Source organism: Carassius gibelio, chromosome B16, assembly GCF_023724105.1.
Source record: "Carassius gibelio isolate Cgi1373 ecotype wild population from Czech Republic chromosome B16, carGib1.2-hapl.c, whole genome shotgun sequence".
In the NCBI taxonomy this organism is placed as follows: domain Eukaryota; kingdom Metazoa; phylum Chordata; class Actinopteri; order Cypriniformes; family Cyprinidae; genus Carassius; species Carassius gibelio.
Window position 1 is genome coordinate 15115493 of NC_068411.1, and position 26665 is coordinate 15142157.

At 36.7% G+C, this 26665-nt stretch overlaps 1 protein-coding gene across 1 annotated transcript; it reads left to right on the forward strand.

The window, feature by feature from the left end:
* Positions 1 to 1730: 1730 nt before the first annotated feature.
* On the forward strand, positions 1731 to 25870 carry cacng8b (calcium channel, voltage-dependent, gamma subunit 8b). Its single transcript, XM_052579705.1, has 6 exons — positions 1731 to 2030; positions 12870 to 13126; positions 13843 to 14067; positions 22393 to 22476; positions 23155 to 23295; positions 23533 to 25870. Exons 3-6 carry the CDS (start codon positions 13845 to 13847, stop codon positions 24360 to 24362), a joined length of 1278 nt encoding a protein of 425 aa, XP_052435665.1. The 5' UTR covers positions 1731 to 2030; positions 12870 to 13126; positions 13843 to 13844; the 3' UTR covers positions 24363 to 25870.
* The last annotated feature ends 795 nt before the right edge of the window (positions 25871 to 26665 follow it).

Genomic DNA, 26665 nt, shown 5'->3' on the forward strand with positions numbered 1-26665 from the left:
CCTGAAAGAGCTGTCACCCAGCATTAGCCATTCCCTTCTCCGTGTGTGTGAGTGAGAGAGAGAGGTGGAGAGAGGAAATGAATATGAAAATCGGTCGAGAAAACCTTTGAAGGTCGTAGTTCACTGTACTACTGTGCAGATGTCCGAGTTTGGTCGTTTGACAGTCTGCTTAATGAGGAGCATATCTTGGCATCGCCACGCGATTACATGAGCCCAGACCAATGGCAGGCCAAAAAACAAAACAAAAAAAAAACACTTGGTTCAAAACTGGGACTAGTCTTTTCACATGATTATGCATCACGCTTTCACGTTTTACTCGACATCAGATTATTTTACACACATCCCAGACACACATACACACTGAGTGTTTATTGATCTTTAAAACGACTGAAACCATAAGAAATAGACTCTCACCCGTTCTAAGCCAATTTTGAGGCATCTGTCGCATTCAACCTGCCATTTTTCACTTCCCTCCCTCCATACAACCCCCTCTCCGTCTCTCTCTCTCCCTCTGCGGAACTCAGTGCTCTTTCTCAGGCTGGATAGCATTGCATTTCATTAACAGTGCAGTACTAACATCATCTCCTAGATGCCTGTTTCTCTCATCTCCTGCAAAAACCAGTGAGGGCAATATGTAAAGCAAGTTGCTTTGTGTTTCTATTATGTTGGGGACTTCACATTCTACTGCTAATTATATTTTCCATCCCATAAACCTAAACCTCAGACAAACCTTGCTGCATTTTAACATATTGCATTTGCAGGATGCTATTTGGTATGTTTATTATAAACATTATATAAACATTTTTATACACACATTATCAGCATCTGGGTTATAATTATAATTATATATATATATATTCTGCCTGAATAAATCATTATTATTTTGTAATTATTGGTGATATTAGACGGTCACAATAAAACGTATATTTCTAAGTTGTAAATGAAACAAAGATTGTTGAAGAACATTTTAGAAGAAAATGCTATTTCAATCTTTATACTATAATAATCATGTTTAATTCAGTGTTACTTGGTGTTACTTTGTAATTTACAAGCAATTACTAAGTGGATTTTTTTTTAAGTAAATTCTACACCAGTTATTTTTCAGTGAAGAAACTATTGAAGAAAAATTTTAGGAGGAGAATTAATGTTTATTTATGTTTGTACTTACATTTACAATTAACATTAGAAGAAGTGAGTATGAAATCAACACACAGACAGATTAAAGTAGCCCATCACTTTTTCAGGTCGTTGTATTCTTGTTTGCTGTAGTCAGACAATATATTGATTAAATCATTGTGCAAACTACGAAAAATGGAATAAAAAAATTAATAGAGAAAGCACCTGCAAGACTTCCACAAGAGATAAGAATGAAAAGCTTTCAAAGTTTTATGCTGTAAACTTTGTAAAACTGTCCATGCAAACGTAGTCAGCATATTTCATATTGTGCTGTCATTGTGGGAACATTTGGTCCCCAAAATGCTGGCAAAACCTGACCCTCTCACATCGGCTCCAGCGCCCCTGGAGATGGAGTTTGTGTGTTAAGGCGGTCTGGGAAAAAGCTTAATTTCAAAACCACAATGGCGCGAATATTTCGTCTGGTCTGTCAGGATTTGGTATGCGACAAGTTGCTTACGACACACTCTCTCTCGCTCTCTCTCTCACACACACACACACGAACACACACAGACGGGGAGTAAGGAAAGGGATGGATAGCGCGCGGCGCGGGCGGGGGAGACGCAGTCGCGCACACGCATTGGCTACACGCGCTCTAGACAAATCCGTGCTCGAGTGACGTGGGGACGTGTGCGCGTTGAATATCTCCTATATACTATATCTGTCTTGAGAGAGATTCACATTTGTAACTTGTTTTTATTAGATTTTGACGTCATTTTAAACGCTTTCTGAGACGCGCAATCCCTTTCGTTCTTCTCTAACTCGTTTGCAGTCCATTTCTCTTGATATGTAATTAGCTCTCCTCGTCTTCCTCTTTGGGAGTGCGACGATCTTCAAACACGAGACAAACTAATCTGGTAAGCAATAATCTCCGATTTTCTGTAGTCTGCGTGTGTGCTCGCGATTTTTGGGGGCTGTTTGGATGTTTCCGCTTGCATGTGTGCGTGTCCATGTGGAATGCAAAGAGCGGAATCAATCGATGCCAGATTGCAAGCTTGCAACCTCGACTGTCGATTTTCTCAAAGCTTTTCGCCTGCGTTTGGTTGTTTCTGCAAATGTTTGCTAAACGGGTGGAATGTGATAAATGAAATCGTCTCCATTGTGCATCTGCAAGCGCATCTTTGCATTCATTATGCATGTGGAGCATAAACTCTCCTTGTCTGCAGCTCGATGAAACAAACAACGCTGATTTACTTCTAAAGCAAGTCTGCTGCGGTTCTTTGGACACATCCTGTCCCTTCAGCTTTTTGAAGCGAGAATGGAGGGCTTTTTTTTCAGAGAAAGGCGTCCATTTTCGGTGTCGGTGGAGGGCTCATCTAATGAATGCACTGCGGCTCGCATCAGCGCCCAGCCTCCCCCTGTCAGCTCCCACACTTCACCCTGACCATTTATCTGATCTCACTGATCACGAGCGTGGACCTTTTCACAGCCCTGCTCGTGCATGTTTGATCCATGCCTTTCAGTCACATCGTGTGACCTTAGGAACATGGCTTTTGCTGTCAAGAGGCCTCTATTTCAGCATTAGGCAATTTTCAAAGGAGAAGATGCACCTGTCACACTGATATACGATGAAGGCCTTCGCTGTAAAAATGTTTTATAATCTAGGCAAATCGTAAAAAAAATATGTTTACTGTGATTTTAGCAGAAGGAATGAACGTAAAAGTTATCTTGCTATCCATTTAGTAAGACATGATAACACAATAGTATTATGTACGAATTCTCATTATTAACTAGTTGCTTATTAGCATGCCTAAAATTAACGTATTGGCTGTTTATTAACATATTCTGCATGACCATATTCTACATCCTTAATCATACCCAAAACCTAAAATTACCAACTACCGTAATAGCTATTAATAAGCAGCAAATTAGGAGTTTATTGAGGCAAAAGTCGTAGTTAATGGGTTGCCAATAGCTAGAATTGGACCTTAAAATAGGCCTAAAGTGTGACCGAAAAAAAGTAACATATTTACCATTTTTAGAAAAAGCTTCTTGTTTTAATTATCAGTTACAAACACCAGGGTGATATGTTGTAAAAAAAAAAAAAGTAAAATAAATTATTAATAGCTTAAGCAGGTTGGCACATTAACATACACTTTAATGATTTAACACAGTAACAGAACTTCACTTAATTACAGAAGTATAAAATATAGCGTCACAAAAATGCCAATCTATAATGGCTGTAACATTGTGAGTGTATTTTACATCAACATTCTAGAAGCTACAGCTGCCTCTTAATATATATAATATATACATATAGTTATGCAGTTAGCAACTAGAGAATAAAAGAAATGCAAAAAGATTTCTTGGGTACACCTTTCAAATCACACATTATGAACAAGCATCAATGTTTATTTGAACATTTATTTCACTTACTCAGTTGACAAGTAGCAATATGTCTTATTCATTGTGTTTTACTGTAAATAAATAAAATGAATGTGAGTTTAAAAATCACACAGCACAAGGCAGTGACAGCAGTGTCTGGCTTTGGCACAGAAACCTTAATCAGCATGCTTGTGTGCTTGCAGGAAGCCTAAGATCTGCCTCCATCATTTACATGGCCTATGACCACACAGAAATGTTTTAATGAGAGAAAGCACCTGGTCAGGATTCAGGTTGTATCACTCTCCTTTGGAGGATTCTGTTTAAGCAGATTGTGACTCCTGGGATCATAATTATATAATACTCTGAAGAATCCTGTGTCAGCATTGCTGTACCAACACCATTTTCCCACGATCTATACAGGAACTGAGAGCGTTTCAGACTACAACAAAGGAAAAGAAACCCCAGAGGATGGCTTTCTTGCAATTATTAAAGAGCGGACCCCTGACTAAGATTATCTCCTTTATTCTCTGTATAATTTAGAGAAGTGAACTGTAAAAACATGAAGTCCTGCATGCAGCTGTAATGCTTCAGGTCAGATGTAAATAGCTAATTTTATCTTTGCGAGAAGAAGCCTCTGCACGTTTTTGAAATTGATAAATATAATCGAGACATGGATTGGTTTTGCAGTTGGCTTCTGCACGTTTTGTTAGTCGTGACTCGTGACACTTTTCCTGGCACACTTGTTCTTTCCCATTAGACCAATACAGCTTTTAAAACCTACTGCAGCAGACAAACAGAGTGGAGTGAAGTGACCCCTCATACCCCTGATCAATGCTGTCTATGGCAAAGCTTTATCCTCACGGTGCCAGTAAAAGAGATTTTCTACCTACATCAGTGATGGCTATGAACGGTGTTTAAACAGGATAAGAAGTTGGTTTGTTCTTTGTTGATATGGTCAGTGTGGTTAATGTCCTGTTGGTGGTTACATTAGTGTGGCTTTTTAACAGACAGCGACATCAGATGAGCCAGGCAACATCTGTTTGCAGTGTGTTTACTTTCACCCTAGTGCAATTATGCAACAGTACTAATTTTAAACTATTTTGGCACAGTTGACTGATGTCTTTTTCAAGCAATAGTGATATTTAATAAAGAAAGATTTTTTTGAAGGAATTTACATTTAAATCCTAGATACAAATCTACCATCAACATGCAGTCAGTTAGATCAGCACAGAAAATGATGTTACCTGTAATCCGGTCCATGGGCCGTTGACTAAATGTCTGATGCATACAGTATGGCACAAACAAGTGGAAACACTTCAGGAGTTTCGAAGTCACTGTCAGATTGATTGAATTCTACAGGATTTCCGTGAGGATCAACTAAATGCTGGATTCTCAAAAGTATTAAATATTTAAAGTTTGTGGCAAAGAATCTTTAAAATACATCCGAGAGTTTTACACACCGGTCTGTTATTGTGGCAACATTTCCATGCCCCGAAACATGACACTAAATGAAACGAACTGTGATTGGTTGTGATTAACATGTCATGACTCAAGGGCGGGCCTTGGCCAATGAAAGCTGCCATTAATTTCTGACCTTCAGCCTTCAGTCTGAAGGTCGCGAGACTACCTGTTATCCAACTATAGTAATATAATATAATAAAACAAATACAATTATTAACACTTTATTTATACACAAATGTTTTTTGAGCACCAAATTAGCAAATTAGAATGATTTCTAACAGCTGAAGAAAATTCAGCTTTGATATCATATGAATGAATTAAAATGCAAACTATATTAAAATAGAAAGTAGTTATTTTAAATTGTAATAATATTGAAAATAAAATTGCAAATAAATGCAGCCTTGGTGAGCATAAGAGACTTTCAAAAACATTGAAAAACACTATTAGATTCCATAGGCTTTTGGTTTGTCCTTAGAGCTGTAATAATTAACTCTCCATTTAATCGGTCCCATGTGGGACTGAACGTTTCACAGAAGGAGAATCCTCTACCTTAAATACAGGCAAGATCGAGTGCAATAGACAGACTGTGATCATTTGTTCCCTTCATAGTCATCAAACCGAACCTATAGCAAGCTGTAAGCAAGAGAATATGATTCATTCTGGCAGTTTGTACATTTGTTGTCTGAATCTCAAAAGGAATTAATAAACAAGGTAATGGCGCTTGTTTAGAGACGCTGTTAATTGCTTGTGGGAGGAGACATGGACATCCAGGTTAAGCAAATGAAATGAATATCCTCACTTGCTCTCTTCCTCCAAGCTTTCTACATGGGATACAGCAGCATAACTGCAACGATATTATTGTTTATCGTTCACTGAGCAACTGCCTCACGGCAAATTATCTTTACGTCTGAAGTTCATCTGAAAAGAAGTTTACTAAAAATAAAAGAGCCATGGATTTAGTATTGTATTAGAAGGAATATCCCTGAGCAGAAATGCTCATACTTTCATACACTGCTACTGTATCATTTATTCAAACACCTGTCAGATGTCTGAGGATGTGAGTGCAGGAGTGATATATTCTTTGGTGGGGAATTAAGTCTAGCTGTGCTTGCTTGTTTGTCTGTAAGTGAGGAGACGTGAGAAATTCATCTAATTGCTTAAAATGTGGTTTTGTTAATCTTCTCTCGTGTTTAATGAGAACAAGTTGTTCAGTATTGCAAATGTTCTTTTTTGCTGAAATTCTCTTTAAGCCACATGGTGATGTGCATTTATTTGATAAAAAAATACAGTTAAAACCATAATTTCGTACAACATGATTACAATTTATAATAATTGTTTTCTGTATATTAAAATAAAGTTTATTCCTGTGATGGTAAAGCTGAATTTTCAGCGTCATTACTCCAGTCTTCAGTGTCACATGATCCTTCAGAAATCATTCTAATATGCCGATTTGAGAAACATTTTTATATATATTTATTCCAATCATGACAACTCTCTGAATGAATTTTAGCAGCATTAATTAGTAAGCGTGGAATGTACAAAGGTATGGTCTTTGCAGACTCTGCTGCTGCTGCTGAAGGAGTAAGGATACATCAGAAAAGCATGTGGAACAGTGACTTGAATTCAGACTGCTGCAAGGAAAATATGGAGAACCCCCCAAGCAGATCTAGGCAGGTGATGGTGGGAAAGGTGGAGGGTTGGCGACATTCCATGGTGCACTGCATTGAACCGATGCAGCCAGGAATAAATAGGCTACATGGATGAAACAAACAAATGTTTGGATGAAGCAATCAGCTTTAAGTAAATCAATCAGCTGCTCGGAAGAGTTTCATGACTGAACTATATATTTATCAATGGTAAAAACAGTTGTGCTGGATTCTCTGATGAATTAAAAAGAAAAAAAACATTTAGACTATCCCATATAAAAATATTATAATATTATATTATATATCAATATAAAACTCTTGTCAAAAGTTCATGCATCCGTGCTGACTTTGAACTGCAGTGTATATACAGTATGATCAAATAATGTTTGTTTGTGGTGCCAGTTTAGGAATAATGTAGATGTTTCGTTGGTGGTATTTTAGAATGAATCTACTGGATCAACTTAATATTATTATTATTTTTTTTATTTTTTTTTGGATTATAAGTATATCTGGGTATAAATTGGATGTTTAATGTGTTCTAATGGGGCTTAAATAGACATGATGTTATTAAGTGATCCTGTGTTTTGTACTGTTTCCTGACTGTCTTTAAGGTGACCTCCTCCTGAAAGCCTTACGTCTATGCATATTGATATTATGTAAATTACCTCTCCTCTGACAGAGTATAAATGTAGTGCCTGCTGGTCATGTTTACTGTCAAGGATGAAATAATCACAGGATTTGCAAATACTTTAAAATAAATTCAATTGTTTTGAAGTTAACGTGATATCCACAAGTGAAACTGCATATTATGCTTTGTTTTCTGAGTTATGTCTGTAATAATAGTGTGTACTTTTTTGCGGGAACAAAAAATATGATCACAAAGGCAGTCTATACATATTTTCCACTTTCTTTCTTTTTTTCTATTTGTTGCAGCAGCTACGTAATCTTTTCTCTTTCTTTCTCTTTTCTTACTCTTTTGTGTTATCGTGGTCATCCTACCACAATATCACAAATACCACAAATTCACCCTATAGTGAAAAATAAATATACTAAAATGTATTTGAAATACATTTATTTCATGCTAAGTATACTGCAAATACATATACAGTACATATTTATGTGCTTAATAAAAATCATACTAAACTGCTATACTTAAAGTATGCTAAGTTGGAAAACTCATTTCGTACTTAATGCACTTTGTGTGGAAGTATTACAAGTATAGGCCTAATTTTGGTACACTTTAAATATTTACATTTAAAGACCGATATTATTCAAAAATCATGCTATCCTCATTAATAGACATTAAAACACATTTTTGGCTTAATATTAAGAAATGTGCATTGTGCACAAGTAGTACTCCAAATAAAGTTTAATTACATTTTTTATATCAGTAAATCTCCAGCGATATGTCAGTAAATGTTAATATATATGAACTATTCTTATTATGAAATAAATGTATTTTAAATACGTTACTTTTTTCCTAGGGCAGGTAAATACCTCAGGTGAACCTGCAAACTGTGGTTGGTTGTTTTACGTCAATGAGATGGTCCGCTTTAGTCTAAAGTCATCTTTCAGCTATCTTTGACTTAACCTACAATTTTTCACATGTCTGGTAGTTGCATGCAGCTTTCAATTTTTTCATGTGCTCTGTTTATATACCATGGTAAAATAAATAAATGTATGAATATATCCACGCAAAACAAATGACCACCAGCACACCTGAAAGAAAGGAACTTTGCTTGTTAAGAATGTGTAATAGTAATGTTAACTACTCTTCATTGGAAATGAATGACTTCTCGTCTATCTGTTTAGTCAAAGGTCAGGGTATACTGGACTAGCTTAACCTTAGTTACCCTTTACTAATTATACATTATTTTCCATTTTATGGGTCCACGGTGAACTGAACTCATGACCTTGTGTGATGCTCTACCGTTCAAACTACAGGAACATGATGTGTCCAAATGCAATCAGAAGACATGTGTATTCATGAGGTGTGTGAGAAGGCAACACATTTTGTGTGCATCCAGGCACTATGTCCACAGCTGAGGCACATGGCAGATATGAGTTCAGTGAACGAGAGCAGTGGGAATGTGAGAGGTGTAATAAGGGGTGTGTGGGAACGAGAGCTCAGGTGTTATACTCTAATCTTTCATTAGCGATGTCATCTCTGAGCTCAGTGCGGTCTTACACCCTCAGCATGACGATGATACTGCAGCAGCAGCGATAAATTGATCCAAACAGAATGGTGAGGGTAGTCTTTCATTGCTTTATTTGATGTATACTGCTATTCACTTTTCAAAGTGAATCACTCAAGTGTTTCCTTGCACAAAGGTATCCAGCTGCAGTGCAGTGCTTGCTTTCCTTTGATTTTATTCGGACTTTCCATTATTATATTGCGTCTGCTCTGTCCATTCTCTCTCCATCTGCTTGTGGCTCACATTCATTCTCCTTCTCTTCCGAACGGCGCAAAAGAGGTCAGAAATGATGCTCTTTGTCATGATTGCAGCAGGGACTTATGTGCTAATTATTTTGATTCACGAGTCATAATAATTGGACGCGTTTCCCATAATTACGGCTTTCACAGTCATGACACGATTTGTCTGAATGGTATATTAATTGTCTAATTTTGGTCGGTTACTTGAAGTACACATCTTGATGTGTTGAATATATGGTGAGGAAGTAGTTATTTTGTGTCTTTTCCTCGCCCCAAGTCTTGCTAATCAATTCTCACACGGCAGTAATAATTGTGAAATTATGAATGGAAGCAGCATTGTGGCGGATTACACGACAGCCTCAAGATAGCAAGATCTCTGCTGTTTTTCTTGTGTCTGTGTGATTATAAATAGATGTAAATAAATATGTGATTTTTGTGGTCTGCCAAGCCATATGTTTGTATGTATTTATCGCAAATAGAGGTGGCAGACTGTGGAAAAGCAGAGGCGATCTGCTTCATGTCATGTGTTGTGTGTGGTTGTGGGTTTGTTTGATGCTGTTTTTTTTTAAGAATGGCAGAGGCATCACATAAGCTGCCGACTGTCTTGTGAGTGACTCTCGGGCTGATTTCGATTCGTTTGTTAATGTTAATGTTTCTGGGGCCTGCAGAGGTGGAGTTAAACCCTTCAGGGCTGTTGAGTTTTCTCTGGCTTTCTGTGGGCAGTCATCTGAACTGCAAAATATGACGGCCTGTTATTAATCAGTAACACTTTTGGCACTGTTTTCGGTGGAGGAATATAATAATTCTTTATTTGAGGAGAAGTAATGATGTTTTGTTAAGCAGTGAATTCTGTAATGCAGTGGTTCTCAATTGGCCCCAGATTTACCAAAATGTCACTAAAACAAAACATTTCAATTATATTATGAACCGCATAGGCCTAAGAATATGCAGCATTAGTGATTTTTTTTCTTTCTAGACGTTTCATGCTATGGGGAGCCAATAATTATTTGCAAAAAACGCAGTGTTCTTTAGTATATTAAATCATGTAGAGATTGACTAGATGCATGCAATGTGATAAGTATGTATTTCTGATACACTCATTTACATTGTTAGGTGTAGCACTGAACAATTCTTGTTTTTTTTTTAATGAAAATATACTTTTATTCACCAAGAATGGATTAAATTCATCAAAAATAACAGTGAAGATATTTATAACATTAGAAATAATTTGATTTTCAAATAAATGCTGTTCTTTAAACTTTATATTCATCAAAGAATCCTGATAAAGTTTTCAACATTTGATAATAATGTTACTTGCACCAAATCTGAGTAATGATGCTGAAAATCCAGATTTACCATAACAGACAGAAATGACAGTTTACAATATATTAAAATAGAATTTATATTAAATTGTAATAAATTCTGGGTTTTGATCAAAGAAATGCAGCAGCAGCAGCCTCGGTGAGCACAAGAGAATTATTTCTAAAACAGAACATCTTTGATTATACTACATTTGCAGACAGTAGTGCATAATAGTCCATGCTACTAATGTACTGTACATTTGATACACATAATTCATATAACATACAAAAGACTGAAGTATAATATATGTATTTATACCATATACTCTCAGAAAAAAGGACAAAAGCTGTCACTGAGCCACTTCCTTTTTAAAAGATACATCTTTATACCTTATTTACCCCTAAAGGTTGCATATTAGTAGTACCTAAACAGTACATTTTAGTACCTTTTGAAAGATAAGCAACTCAGTGATGGATAATACAGTTTAACTTAACAGGAGTTACTGCATATTTCTGCACTTTTCTCAGGGCACAGATGAATTGCTGTAACATTGAGAGGAATTAAATGTACAGAGCTTTGAAAATGGTAGTTAGTGTAACTTACTGTGTGGTAGTATCATAGTAGTTTCTAGTTATTGCATACTAGATTTCTAAAGCAATAGTAAATTTATCGTGCGTATTAGGTTTATAGTTTATAGTACACCTGTAGTGCATACAGTACTAGATGTAGAGAATATTAAATATTATTGTAATTATTGTAAGTGTCCCCATGTTCCCAAGTTATTAGTATACTTTTAGTAGTGTAGAAGTATACAATATTGCTGCAATGCAGTTAGCAACTTGTACTTTTCTGAAGTTTTATAGCTTCCTTAATACTGGCAATGTAATAAAGCACCATTAATCAGTGATAACACGCTTCGAAAAGAAGCGTTTGTGATCTGTGAATATGGCTTTGTGGCAAGCTCTGCTGGCAGAGACAGGAGCTGTAGTAATGAAATCTTGGACCCAGTTTCCACAGGTTAATGTCACATGATGCTTCATTTCCTGCTGAGACTCGACTGAGAGTGTGGAAACAGACTGTTGCCTCTCTACCTCCATTTTTCACAGCTTCAGTCCCAGATTCTTGTATTAATCACAATAAACTTCAAGAGATTAAATGAGAGATTTTCATCTTCTCCATCTGCTTGTATGAAGTTATTTTATCATTATGGTTCTCTGATTGATACCTTTACCCTTACCTGTGGCCATAGGTATTAGACTAGCGATACGGTATTCATATGTAAATTAACTCATTTGCAGCTTCTTCACTATAAATGTCTAATTACAAAATATTTAATCGAAAATGGCTATCGTTTTAATAGAAATTACATTAAAATACAGATTTTAGTTTACAGTCCTTGCCTGTGTATGTAGTACACATTAACAATATTTCGAAAGACAATAAAGTAATTATGAAATCACATATAAAGATGTAATTAAATCTTATAGAAGTAGCTCAAAAAATCATTATATTGCATTTAATTTATTTTATGTTACTTGCAATTACATGAAATTAAGTTTCTAAAAACATTACATTCATTTGCACTTCATTATATTATAAGTAGTATATTATTTCGGTGATAAGTACACCTGTATTCATATACTGTATGAGTATAAAAATATAAATACACATAAATTCGCACAGGTTACTACCCCATAATAATTCTTATTAATGGCTGCTTGAAACTCATATTGTACGTCCTTTTGTTATTGGTTGTGTTCAGTTGGTTTTGTACAGTTTATATTTAGTTTGTTCTCTGCTATTTTTGTATTTATAGGCTATCAGCTTCTACAACTGTTAAACATCTTTTAGTTAGAATCGCTCTTTTTTTTTTTGCACTGATGTGACACACTAGAAAACGGCTGAGATTTTCCATCCATGCTTAACTCAAAAGGGATTTTTCTGTGAGGGCTACAAATCTGTACTGCAGAGGCTCACCATGCGAACAGGGTTTAACCCATTTTGATGGCTGTGCCATATTGCATTATAAATTATTAACGGCCAAGGCAGCCCTGCATTATGTCTGCTAAATTATGTTTGCTAAATTATGCGTACTGCACGATTGTCCTCTGGTTTTGTAGGATTTTTCCCTGTGTGTGTGTTTGTGAGCATCTTTGCCTCTTATAGGTGTGGTTAACATAAAGCATCTGGCGCTGTGAGGTAATGCTTCTCCTCCTGCTTGGTCAGGGAGTCTCTACAGGCTGGTTGCAATGATCCAATTCATGTCATGTTGCTGAATTGCATGTTTGTCAGTTATTCCCTTATCTCGTCCCGAGGGATGAAAGCACTGCCCCCCTCCCATCTCTCCATGCTTTTGCGATTCAGCGTTACTATGGTAACAGTGGAGCCCTGCCTTTGCTCTTCTCTCCCCAAGTTCTTTAGAATCATTGCTTGCCAAAGTCCCCCCAAACATTTTATTTATTTATTTATTTTTTTTTGTGGCAAAGGAGTTACAACAAAATTCAGTCTTCTTTCTTCTCTATCTCCAGGTTTTCTTTAGCAGCAATGAGCAGAACTAACACAAAGTAAGACACACACACGAAGGCATCAGCACAAGCTTCTCCACTGTGGTCGATCTGTGAGAGCAGCAGAGAAACACGGGGAGCAAAAGAGTGCAGGAAGGAGAAAAAGGAGTGTGCGAGGACAGTCGATGGATGCTGCCCGGATTGAAGGGACAGCACATTCTCATCTGACGAGGAAAAGAAAGATTTCAAAATTGAGTCGAAGGACAGAAACTCGCCGTCAGGTAAGCTTGGCCAACCAGGGAACAGTGTTAAAGGGATAGTTCACCCAAAAATTACAATTCTGTTATTAATTACTCACCCTCATGTCGTTAAATAAAGCTGTTAGACCTTCATAGTTCTTCGAAACACAAATTGAGATATCTTTGAAGAAATCTGAGGGTATTACCATGGTCAAGGCACAGAAACATAAGACATTGTAAATTGAATCGCATAAGGCCTTGATGTGCATTCCTCGGCTCGTAAACAAGGTGCATAATGGAGGTGGATTTTCTCGGGAAAGAAGAAATTGTTGAATAAAGTCCTGAAAAGTATTCTCGTAGCTTCATAAAACTACGGTTGAACCACTGCTGTCGCATGGACAATTTTAACAATGTCCTAACTACTTTTCGGGGCCTTGTACGTGTCAGTTGTGTTGTTGTCTATGCAAGGTCAGAAAGCTCTGGATTTCATCAAAAACATCTTCATTTGTGTTCCAAAGATCTTAAATTTTTGCAACGACAAGAGGGTGAGAATTTTTAATGACAGAATTTTTATTATCACTTTAAATGATCTTTGGGCTGATGCCAAAAAAAGTGAAAAGGCATTTCTCATCTCTCCATCACTAAACTGTCCATTTAAAAGAAATCAAATTCGAAGAAAGATAGATGGGCAGGCAGGCAGTGATGTTTCCACATCTCTCTCTCCCTTTATTTGCTTCATCTCTCGCTCTCTCCCATAGGCATGGTGTGTGAGAAGGGCATTCAGATCCTTCTCACCATCGTGGGTGCTTTTGCATCCTTCGGCCTGATGACGGTGGCTATCGGCACTGATTATTGGCTGTACTCGCGAGCGCTCATCTGTAACAGCACCGCCAATAACACACAAGAGGATCCCCATAATAAGGAGAAGAAGGACCCCGGGGCCTTGACGCACTCTGGCCTGTGGAGGATCTGTTGTCTGGAGGGTCAGCCACTGTCTTGGCTCTTGGTTACATTGTGTGTGTGTGTGTGTGTGTGTGTGTGTTGGGGGGTGGGGGGGGTCTGTGTGCAGTTATTTGAAAAAAAAAAAAAAGAAAAGAAAAAGGAGAGTTAAGCTGCCATCGTCAGGGCAGCCCTATGGTGAGACAGTGATGATACAAAACAAAATTTAATTAATCCTTTTTAAAGTATTAACAGAATTTTATATTTCTGTAGCATTTTTAATTCTACAGGCTCTATGGAAATTATGAGATTTATTTTATTCTGTTGACAGCCGTAGTTTTTAAGAAATGAAAAACATATTGTCTGTTATCTCTTCAATTATATATACAATACCATTCAAAAGTTTGGGGTTGGTAAGATTTATTAATGTTTCTAAAAGAAATCTCTTAAGTACTCACTAAAGCTGAATGTATTTAATCAGAAATACAGTAAAAAAAAAAAATATATATATAAAAAATAAAATAAAAACAGCAATATTGTAAAAAATCTAAAATCATTTGTTTTAATGGTAAAATATTTTAGTATATGTCATTTATTCATGTTATGGCAAAACTGAAATTTCAGCATCATTACTCCAGTCACTTCTTCAGAGTCAAATTATTTTTCAGAAATCATTCTAATATGCTGATTTGGTTCTCAAGAAACATTTCTTATTTTCAGTGTTGAACATAATGTTACACTTCAATGTTTTTTTTTAAACCTATTTTTATTTATTTATTTATTTTATTTTTTAAAATTAACCTATTTAAAAATAATAATAATAATAATAATAATAATAACAATTTTCTAACCCAAACTTTTGAATGTGGTGTGTTTGTGACACACACACACACACACATAATATCTGCAGTGACAATATAATTTTTATATTTATATCTTAGGAAGGAGGTCTCTTGAAGGGCATATTCTTATTTTAAGAGGATAAAAAAAAACATGTCTTAGACTATTTTACAGGCTGGCAATGATTCCAATTGTAAAAATAGTCTAATCATAAGGTTTGTAATGTTTACTTTAATAATCATCAAATTAATATGATCTCTCATGCTTTACTTAATGCATATAAAGTATTTTCATAATCAAGTACATGTAAATTACTCTGAAAATGGCTAATGTCTGTGTAGAAAGGATGAAACCATTTCAAAAGTGTCCAGTTCTTGATTTAAATAGTATTTAAGTATAATTAACACACACACACAGTATTATAAAACATATACAAGTCCTGAACCCTGATATGGCCGTTTACTGCTAAAGAGTTTTGAGTGTAGAAGTGAAGCACAACAAAGTCTGTAAAGGCCTGATTAAAAGGCTGAGCTGATTGCATTGAGAGGTCAACACAGAGGGACAGCAGTCGTGGTCTTAGGGGCCGTTCTAGCACCTCCGGCTCTCACTCATCCCCGTGTAATGCGCTCTCTGCTCCGCCTGCAGCCAGCCATTGTGCTCTGCTAATTTAGCCTTATGGCTAAGCTCTCTGATAACAAAGCATTCAATTAAAGATAAGCCTGGATTCCCAATCATCACAGCGGCGCGGCTTCTCTCTCTCAGTCATCTCTCTTTGTTTCTTTCTCGATCTCATTAAAGCCTCGCTTTCCCCTCTTTCTTTGCCCCGTCAGTCGCTGTAGTGTAACAGCACTCTTGGCATAGTTTGGAGGTCAAGACATCCTTGCTTTCCCCAGGGATTAGAGCCAAGATGGATGCTTAGTAGAAACACAATTAAGAGCAGATGAAGTGGAAAGCGGACATTTTGGATCTGCATAATGAATGTCACAGCTAGACCGGACCAAACAGCAAATACTGTTGGCTGTGTGATGATAGGTGCACTGACTGTCACATCATCCCAACTCGATTCAAGACACGCATGCACACACATGCTGGGCCTCGTCCTTTCCTTCATCCAAGCTCCCCTGTTGCTGGAGCAATCGATAGCAGAAGCTATTGCTATTCTTAAAGATAATGAGCTGCTTATATCAAAGAAAGCAAGGTCAGTAGGTAAAGTAGGTAAGTAGGTAAATACCTGCTGAGAAGTCCAGTTTAGAGCATCCATACCGGCTTGGTGCTGGTCTAAACCATAGAAATGTATACATAGATGCCTCATTAGCCGCTGTTTCTGTGGGCTTCTATATACATAAATCATCTATCATATTGAAAGGGGCAAGGCCTGTCTGTGAACGCTCAAGAAACTTGATTTTGAGATGATTTTGCTAAACTAACTCAATGCAACAAGACAAAGGAATTAGATAACATAACATCAAAAAGTTACCATAGTTTAAAATCCTGTAATATTGTATGGCGCCCCTAAGGTGACATGGTCGGTTCATTTAGTTTTATTCTGGCCACAAGATATTAATTTGAGAGAATGTCATATTAACTCATGGGAACATGATATTATGTCGTGGTCATGAGATCATTTTGACGAGGTAACGGCATTCGTTTCTTGTGGCCATGACTTCTTATGTTGGGTGAACCTCGTGACCAAGAGATAAATGTAAACAAACCTGTGTGACCATAGCAACCCAGGATTATCAGAGGTGGATTCATTAATATTTTATTTATAATTTAGAAATTTATTTTATTTATTATAGAAATTATTACATTAACCATAGGCCTTGGCTATCGGACTGCATAAGGTGCAATAGTCAACATTCAAATTTATTATGAATAAATTCTACATAAAGTGCATTATATAAAAAAGGCCTACAAGAAAACATTTTTAGTCCATTAACTGATAGTCTTTTCCCCGTAATATTTGTATATTACTATTATTTTTTGCCTATTATGATTGGTTACAATTTTTATATTCGTTTATATGCAGTCTTTTTATTTATTTATTTTTTTAGGGTACACAGTGATTCCATTGCAAACTATTGAACAAATAAATACACTGGTCTTAACTCTTCGGTGGACACATGGCCTTATGATGAAGCCAGCTATTTCTTGCTGGCAAACAAATATATAGATATAAAAAAAATGGGATAGAAGATTTACAGTGCTCTTGGAGTGGATTTCTGTCATACCTCAAATTATGACTCAAAATTATACAAAAAGCTGGTGATGCCTTTATATTCAACTGTGCTACTAAAGACAAGCAAGAGTAAGCTGCAGCTGACCTGCCAAAAGGCAAAAAATTATTGTTCGATCAATCAGTTAATTCCCCCAAATATCAAGAAGGGATGAATGACAAATATGTAAAAATTAAATGAGAACCACTGAAAGCAAAACAAAGTGAGGCACTGTGTTCTTTAAAACATGGGCAGCAAATGATCCAGTGTTCGCTATGGCTCGAGAGGCTCAGTCCACAGTAAAATGCTGCTCTACATGAACTACATCTCTGCAAGTGCCTCAAGTTTGGGTCACTTATAACCTGCATTTATCTTTATAAAATTTTTGCACTGCGTCTTTGGCTCCGCAAAGTAAAGTAGTAGTCTTATAAATGATCTTGTCAATCATTTCTCCTCAGTCTCTTCCCAGGTCAGGAACTTTGGTTTCATTCTAGGCTCAAAAAAATTCAGTTGTCAAGAACAGATTTGATCAATTACGTATCATCTCGAGATTGAAATAATTTTTGTCTTTAAATGACCTTCTTGCCTATGGTACAAAATGCTGCTGCAAGGCTGTTGACCAGGGCAAAGAAAAATCATTTTACAACAATTTTAGCCTCTCTTCACTGGCTACCTGTCCATTTTAGAATTCAATATAAAATGTTGTTGTTGGTTTTTAAGGCTCTTATTGGTCAAGCCCCATCTTACCTCACAGATCTTACTCCTCTTTCATCCTCCAGATCTTAAAGATCTTCTGACAGGGCTTTTTTAGCTGTCCCTCGTTCACATTTTAAAACAAATGATAATAGGGCTCTTTCAGTTGCAGCCCCCCCATCTTTGGAATCAGCTGCCACTAGACATCCACCTTTTGTTGCACCATTTGTTACAACTTTTATAACGATGTTGAAAACATCCCAGGCATTCTAATTGGATTTTATCTCTGTTTTTATCATTTTACTGTTTTATGATCTGTCCTGCTTGTTTTATGTTTTAACCTTTTGATTCTCTTCAGCACTTTTGCCATCTTTGCTGAGATAAATGTGCTATATAAATAAACTTTACTTAATTTGCTTACTTACAAATTCACATCTAAAATCCGATATACAGTATTGTTCAAAATAATAGCAGTTCAATGTGACTAACCAGAATAATCAAGGTTTTTCGTATATTTTTTTATTGCTACGTGGCAAACAAGTTACCAGTAGGTTCAGTAGATTCTCAGAAAACAAATGAGACCCAGCATTCATGATATGCACGCTCTTAAGGCTGTGCAATTGGGCAATTAGTTGAATTAGTTGAAAGGGATGTGTTCAAAAAAATAGCAGTGTGGCATTCAATCACTGAGGTCATCAATTTTGTGAAGAAACAGGTGTGAATCAGGTGGCCCCTATTTAAGGATGAAGCCAACACTTGTTGAACATGCATTTGAAAGCTGAGGAAAATGGGTCGTTCAAGACATTGTTCAGAAGAACAGCGTACTTTGATTAAAAAGTTGATTAGAGAGGGGAAAACCTATAAAGAGGTGCAAAAAATGATAGGCTGTTCAGCTAAAATGATCTCCAATGCCTTAAAATGGAGAGCAAAACCAGAGAGACGTGGAAGAAAACGGAAGACAACCATCAAAATGGATAGAAGAATAACCAGAATGGCAAAGGCTCAGCCAATGATCACCTCCAGGATGATCAAAGACAGTCTGGAGTTACCTGTAAGTACTGTGACAGTTAGAAGACGTCTGTGTGAAGCTAATCTATTTTCAAGAATCCCCCGCAAAGTCCCTCTGTTAAAAAAAAAGGCATGTGCAGAAGAGGTTACAATTTGCCAAAGAACACATCAACTGGCCTAAAGAGAAATGGAGGAACATTTTGTTGACTGATGAGAGTAAAATTGTTCTTTTTGGGTCCAAGGGCCACAGGCAGTTTGTGAGACGACCCCCAAACTCTGAATTCAAGCCACAGTACACAGTGAAGACAGTGAAGCATGGAGGTGCAAGCATCATGATATGGGCATGTTTCTCCTACTATGGTGTTGGGCCTATTTATCCCATACCAGGGATCATGGATCAGTTTGCATATGTTAAAATACTTGAAGAGGTCATGTTGCCCTATGCTGAAGAGGACATGCCCTTGAAATGGTTGTTTCAACAAGACAATGACCCAAAACACACTAGTAAACGGGCAAAGTCTTGGTTCCAAACCAACAAAATTAATGTTATGGAGTGGCCAGCCCAATCTCCAGACCTTAATCCAATTGAGAACTTGTGGGGTGATATCGAAAATGCTGTTTCTGAAGCAAAACCAAGAAATGTGAATGAATTGTGGAATGTTGTTAAAGAATCATGGAGTGGAATAACAGCTGAGAGGTGCCACAAGTTGGTTGACTCCATGTCACACAGATGTCAAGCAGTTTTAAAAAACTGTGGTCATACAACTAAATATTAGTTTAGTGATTCACAGGATTGCTAAATCCCAGAAAAAAAAATGTTTGTACAAAATAGTTTTGAGTTTGTACAGTCAAAGGTAGACACTGCTATTTTTTTGAACACACCCCTTTCAACTAATTGCCCAATTGCACAGCCTTAAGAGCGTGCATATCATGAATGCTGGGTCTTGTTTGTTTTCTGACAATCTACTGAACCTACTGGTAACTTGTTTGCCACGTAGCAATAAAAAATATACTAAAAACCTTGATTATTCTGGTTAGTCACATTGTACTGCTATTATTTTGAACAAGACTGTATATATATATATATATATATATATATATATATATATATATATATATATATATATATATATATATATATATATATATATATATACACACACACACAAGTAGAGCAAAAACTTGTGAGCTGATACACTATTGTGGTACTCAATATATTTTCCCAAGGTTGGCAGGTCAGTTGATGTGCACTTGATGATAGATACTATTATTTAGACACAAGGCCATTGCTGAAAGATGCAATATCTCTAACAAAGAAAGAAGCCAAATGGTGATGCCAGATTTTCCTCAGTGATACCTTTCCTTTTTGTGCCCTCATCTCTTTCTTACAGATTAATGTCCGCGAGAGGAGGAATATAAAAAGACTTAAACAGCTGTGAAAAGATTCCCCCCCACACCTGTCCACCTGTATCTCCCTGCGTGTGTCTCATCAATCCATCACATTCCCTCTCCATCAATCAACACCAGTCATGATGTCATCATAGTCCGTCAGTCTGTCTGTCTGCACTGGAGTGGGTATCTATTCACTCCCTGACTGGCTCCAAGCCTATCTGCATGTGTGTGTGTGTGTTTCCTGTTCCACATCTTAACAAATGAACATAATGAATTAAGAGAATTAGATCTGTATCAGGCGCTACAATCCGAAAATGACTTCCCTATCTAATTTGAAGAGATTGGATTGCTGATTAGCCCATTAATTGATATTTCAGAACTCTTGCAGTATTCCTAAATGAGATTTCAGAAGAGACTGATATATAGATATATAGACCATCTATGTCTGTCTGTCTCTCATCTGTCTATCTGTGTCTCATCTATTGATCTATCTGTCTGTCTCTCATCTATCTTTCTGTGTCTCATCTTGATCTATCCATTTGTCTGTCTCCATCTGTCTATCTGTCTCATCTATTGATCTATCCATCTGTCTGTCTCTCATCTATCTATCTGTGTGTCTCATAATCTCATCTATTGATCTATCTATGTGTCTCATATATTGATCTATCCATCTGTCTCTCATCTATTGATCTATCTATCTGTCTGTCTCTCATCTGTTCGTCTCATCTATTGATCTATCCATGTCTCTCATCTGTCTATCTATCTGTGTCTCATCTATTGATCTATCTATGTGTGTCTATCTATCTGTGTCTCATCTATTGATCTATCCATCTGTCTCTCATCTGTTCGTCTCATCTATTGATCTATCTATGTGTGTCTATCTATCTGTGTCTCATCTATTGATCTATCCATCTGTCTGTCTCTCATCTGTCTATCTGTGTGTCTCATCTATTGATCTATCTGTCTGTCTCTCATCTGTCTATCTATCTGTGTGTCTCATCTATTGATCTATCTATCTGTCTGTCTCTTATCTGTCTATGTGTGTCTCATCTATTGATTTATTTATCTGTGTGTCTCATAATCTCATCTATTGGTCTATCTGTCTCTCATCTATCTATATGTGTGTCTAATCTATGGATCTATCTATCTGTCTCATCTATTGATCTATCTGTTTGTCTCTCATCTGTCTATATATGTGTGTCTCATCTATTGATCTATCTATCTATCTGTGTCTCATCTATTGATCTATCTATCTTTCTGTCTCTCATCTGTCTATCTATCTGTGTCTCATCTATTGATCTATCTGTTTGTCTCTCATCTGTCTATATATGTGTGTCTCATCTATTGATCTGTCTGTCTATCTTTTGTCTGCCTCTCATATATCGGTCTATCTTTTTGTCTATGTCTGTCTGTCTCATATTAATGCCTGTTTTATTATAAGAAAATATGTTTGTATCTTTATTTCTGAGTAAGTTCTAATGTTTATGTTATAGCAAAAATATATATATATATAAAACATGTGATTGCATTATCATTTTAGCAGGAGAAAATGTATATCCATGCAGTTTTCCATATAACACACTTGTTTTTTTGTTTTTTAAAGAATTTATTTTTATTTGGCAAGGACTCATTAATTTGGTAAAAAATTACAGTGAAGACATTTATATTATTACAAATAATGTGTTTCAAATAAATATTGTTATTTCAAATGGTGTGTGTATAACATTTTCCACAAAATATTAAGTAACTGTTTTCAACATTGATATTATCTAAAGGGTCATGTGGCACTGAAGACTGAAGTAACGATGCTGAAAATTTAGCTTTAAATCACAGGAATGAATTACTTTTTAAAATATATTAGAATAGAAAATGGTTATTTAAATTTTTAATTTTTACTTGGTTGATCAAAAGAGACTTCCTTCAAAAACATTAAAAACTTTTGAACGGAAGTGTAATGAAATGGCGATGTCACTTAATTATGAACTAGATAAGTATTAAATATTAAAATAATCCAACTAAAAGTGTCTGCCAGAAAGTGCAGTGAGAGCTTGTACATCAGGGTGTGATCCTGAAGACATTTGTGGGAGAGTGTGAGGGGTTTTGATGGAGGTACAGTGCTGCCGTTCATTCTCAGTTAAGCTCAGAAATAACATATGCGCAGTATGTGGGTCTTGTTGCGAGGATGTCTTACCTGTGATGTTCCTGTCTGTTTGCTTGTAGGGGTGAAGCGTGGCGTGTGCTCCCAGATCAACCACTTCCCAGAGGATGCAGACTTTGATCATGATGGAGCAGAATACGTCCTGCGTAAGCGACTGCCCTTTATTACAACAACAGAATTTATCATGACAAAGCATTTCTGCATCATGAATGAAATGCAGCTACAGCAAATGTCTTTGCCTTGTTAAAGAAACAGTACACCCCAAAAAAATAAAGCATTTCTACTATTTACTCATTCATTTTTAGTGTTAAATCGTTGTGCTTTCTTCCTTGTTTTTTTTTTTTTTTTTTTTTTTAAGTAACATATTGCAGATTCACAATAATTCTGCAAATTCAATTCTATGGTTCAAATCCCCTGAAATGCTCCAAGACATTTCTGTACAGTTTTCTGTGTGCACGTGTGCATGTCACACGCATAAATGCATGCATGCACCCAGGTTGGCATTTTGGTTGGTATTTAGATGGCATTTCCTTGCACTGTCCCAGATTGACTGGTCCCAGATGGGATGCCGAACCGCAGGGGAACATTTTTCCTCTGGGGCTTTTTCACACACCGTGCACAACAGCCTCATTTAATTACCCAGGTGCCTCATTTTAGCTTAATATTTATGTCTAAAATGTGGCATGGAGATAAATATGCACAGTGTCAAAGACCTGAACAGAATTGACTTGCCTACACTCATCATGTCTCACGCTTCTAATGCTCTCTGTCTCTCACCCTCTCCCATCTGTCTCTCTACTCCGCTATTCTCGCTTTCCCTGCAGGAGTGGTTAGGGCCTCCAACATCTTTCCCATTCTTAGTGCCATCCTGCTGCTAATGGGAGGAGTCTGTATCGCAGCCAGCCGTTTCTACAAGAGCAAAAGGAACATCGTGCTGGGGGCTGGCATTCTGTTTGTAGCGGCAGGTAAAGTGTGTGCATTATGTGTGTACAAACATGGGTCAAGGAGTAAATGTCAAATTACATCTAATATTTACCTGTGCTAGAAAGATGTAAGAATGTAAAACATTTTATCGGATAAAACCTAATTGCCAGATTGGACTGTGAATGCTTCAGAATCTTTTTTTTATTCTGTATTTCTCTTTACCTGAGAGTTTTGATCAGTTGGCATGTTTTGATCATTGATCTTTCACTGATCTTTAGGCCTGAGTAACATCATTGGTGTGATAGTGTACATTTCTGCCGCTTTGGGAGACATTTCCCCGAAGAAGGATGAAGATAAGAAATGGCAGTACTCCTACGGCTGGTCCTTCTACTTCGGCGGGCTGTCCTTCATCCTGGCTGAGATGGTGGGCGTGTTGGCAGTAAACATCTACATCGAGAAGAACAAGGAGCTCCGCTGTCGCTCTCGCACCGATATCTTTAAGAGCACCACTCACGCCATGCTACGGCTCCCAAGCTACCGCTTCCGCCGCAGATCACGTTCCAGCTCTCGATCCACAGACCCCTCGCGCTCACGAGACCCCTCTCCCGTGGGTGGCCCACCAGGGGGGAAGAACTTCGGAATGCCCCCGTCTGCTTTACTCTCTCAGGGGTCCATCTCTGTGTCCACTCTACCCAACCCTCACTCCCGTTCCACTCTGCCAGGGGGCGATATTTCCCTTTACACCCTCTCTCGAGACCCCAAACTGGGTGGTTTGGGAGGTCTGGGCGCCCCTCCGCTGTACGGCACAGTGGACCGCGCCACGCTATACCAGCTGCACAACTGCTTCCCGAAAGAGAGCGGAGGGAGCGGAGGAAGCATTATGATAACTGGGACACTGCCCTCGCTCAAATCCCACAATCCCTCAGCTGTCCAAAATTCTTCCAACTCCAACGCGCCACTCAGCAACTCCGTCCCGTCCTCCCAGCCTCCACCTTTCTCCTCCTCTACGGTGGAGCGGGAACGAGGGATGGGAACACTGGATAGGCTAGGAAAAGGTGACAGAGAGAGCAACTCCAACACACTAAATAGGAAAACTACACCAGTGTAGACAGACAGAGGGTTGTCCTAGTTAATAAATCGCAAAAGCCAGAGATAACGTAGATGGAAAGACTGGAAAATAACTAAAAAGGGGATAAGTCTCTCGGCATTGACAAATGTTTCACTTTATAAAAAAATAAAGAGTAAATGAAAGACCAACATCTCATAATAACAACAACACCTTGCGTTTTTTTTTTCTTCAGTACTGTTTTAATGAAACTATGATCATGGAATACTGTGATATTATTTTGCTTGATTTTAGGCGTGGAATTTCAAGATGGTGAAGTGTTGTTGTTATTATGAATGCATTTGAACTGCTAGCTCTTAACATGTTGAATGATTCTAGTTTTTAAACTAGAAAGACTATTTTGCTTTTCAAAGATTTTTGACTGTGATTCCAAAAGTGATACTGAGCACTGCAGAAACATGAGTGTATTCAATGTGTGTGAGAAGATTATTACTACAACTAACTTTGTGAGAAGCATTTTATTTATTTTAAAGAAAGTTTTATTTTCTACCCTTTGATAACATGCAATTTAGTGTAATATCTGTCTTCCAGCTCAGTAAAGAGATCAGCACCATACTTGATGGACTGAAATGACAAAGAGTTAAAATGAAAAAGATTTTTATATAAACCTACCATCATATTTTTGTTAAAAATCACTATTATTAATAGAAGTAGCACTTGTTGAATTGAAAACCTTTGTTTTGGGGCATTAAAACATTCCCTCATTTGTTCAAAGAGGGACAGATGATATATTTGTGTAGAGAAATTGACGAATGACGACATTCAGAAGAGGGACTTCTATCCAAAACTGTGCTTTTCAAATTGGAGGGAGGGAGGATGGATGAAAAAAAAAACTTTTTAAATTACAAATGTATATTACACATAACTGTATTTGAAAAAAAAAAAAGATACTTTAAAAATCTAGAGTACAGATGTGGCGGGGGGGTTGGGTCGGGCTTGAAAAGGGAAGAATGGGTGGCTGGGTCGGGTTCTTTTGAAAATGTATGAGGACACGGTCTTCCTTGAGCTCTGATTGGGCTACACTTGTATGTGGGGCATGCCCGGTGTCATTTGTGTTTTCCCTCCATTGTGTCATGTGATCATGACAGCATCCCAAAGGCAAACTCCCATCCAAAAAACAAAAACAAATGTTCACTGTGCTGCACCTGACTCCCTTTGATCCGTCTGCTTCTCTAAATGAGAATTATATATGTGGACATTCTGCTAACCTTTAACCTTTATTCCATGATCCCAGCCAACAAGAGGTCAACACAGGACATTACATAAAAGAGTGCAAATCACAACCTGCAGTCGGGGGGTCTTTTTTAATTCATACAAAAAAAAAAAAAGACATTTGTGGAAAGTTACACAGACAGCATTTATGTGGTCAGTTATAAATATTACGTAGTGGAGAATAGATATATCTAGAAAAAAATATGGTTTATCTTAATGTGTGATAAACTCTAACACTGTATTGCACGAATTTTACATATAAAAGAAACAACAGACAATCTACGAGTGATGTCGTTTGTGTGTTTTTAACATCTTTATCCATAAAAGATAACTAAGATGATCTTTCATGGAAGCACGTTGGAAGCACGTTTCCAGTTAAAAATACAGCTAGGTAATAGTGAGATAAAGTTTAAAACACAACATAGTGACAAAGTCAAAATTCAGTAAAAAAAAAAAAAAAAAATTGTCACAATTATCTTTTCTTTTCTTTTTTGGGCTTTCATAAACTGGTTCTCAACCAGGGTACACCAGGGGACTTATTTAAAAGAAGACAAAATTAGTATTAAAACAAGCCAAATCAATCAAGATATTTCTTATTTTAATTCACCCCTCAACAAAGGTTTTTTCTTTTTCTTTGAACAACCAAGACTCTTAAGACTCTTTATATGAGAACTCTTTAGAAATGTCACATAAAATTATAAAAATCTTAAAACTCCATGAATATTTTCAATATAAATGAATATATTTTTCTAGTAACGTCAAACACTAAAATACTTTATTGGGTAGAAATTGCGGGAAAAAAACAAAACAATTATATATTATATATATATATATATATATATATATATATATATATATATATATATATATATATATATATATATATATATATATATATATATATATAGAAAGAAAGAAATCAAATTCCTTTTAACAGATAATATCTAGACAGAATCATATTTGAATTTTACCATTTTCTGTGTATAATCTGGGTAAATGAATATTGATCTACGGTGTATATATATATAATAAGTTTTTTTGCCTGATTTCCAGATGAGCAGGCCATCAATTAC

Excerpts from the sequence above, each read along its gene's own strand:
- cacng8b (XM_052579705.1), top strand. The coding sequence starts at position 13,845 with ATGGTGTGTGAGAAGGGCATTCAGATCCTTCTCACCATCGTGGGTGCT. Across the intron at positions 14,068-22,392 it reads GAGGATCTGTTGTCTGGAGG|GGGTGAAGCGTGGCGTGTGC; the intron begins GTCAGCCACTGT and ends GTTTGCTTGTAG. Across the intron at positions 23,296-23,532 it reads CATTCTGTTTGTAGCGGCAG|GCCTGAGTAACATCATTGGT; the intron begins GTAAAGTGTGTG and ends ACTGATCTTTAG.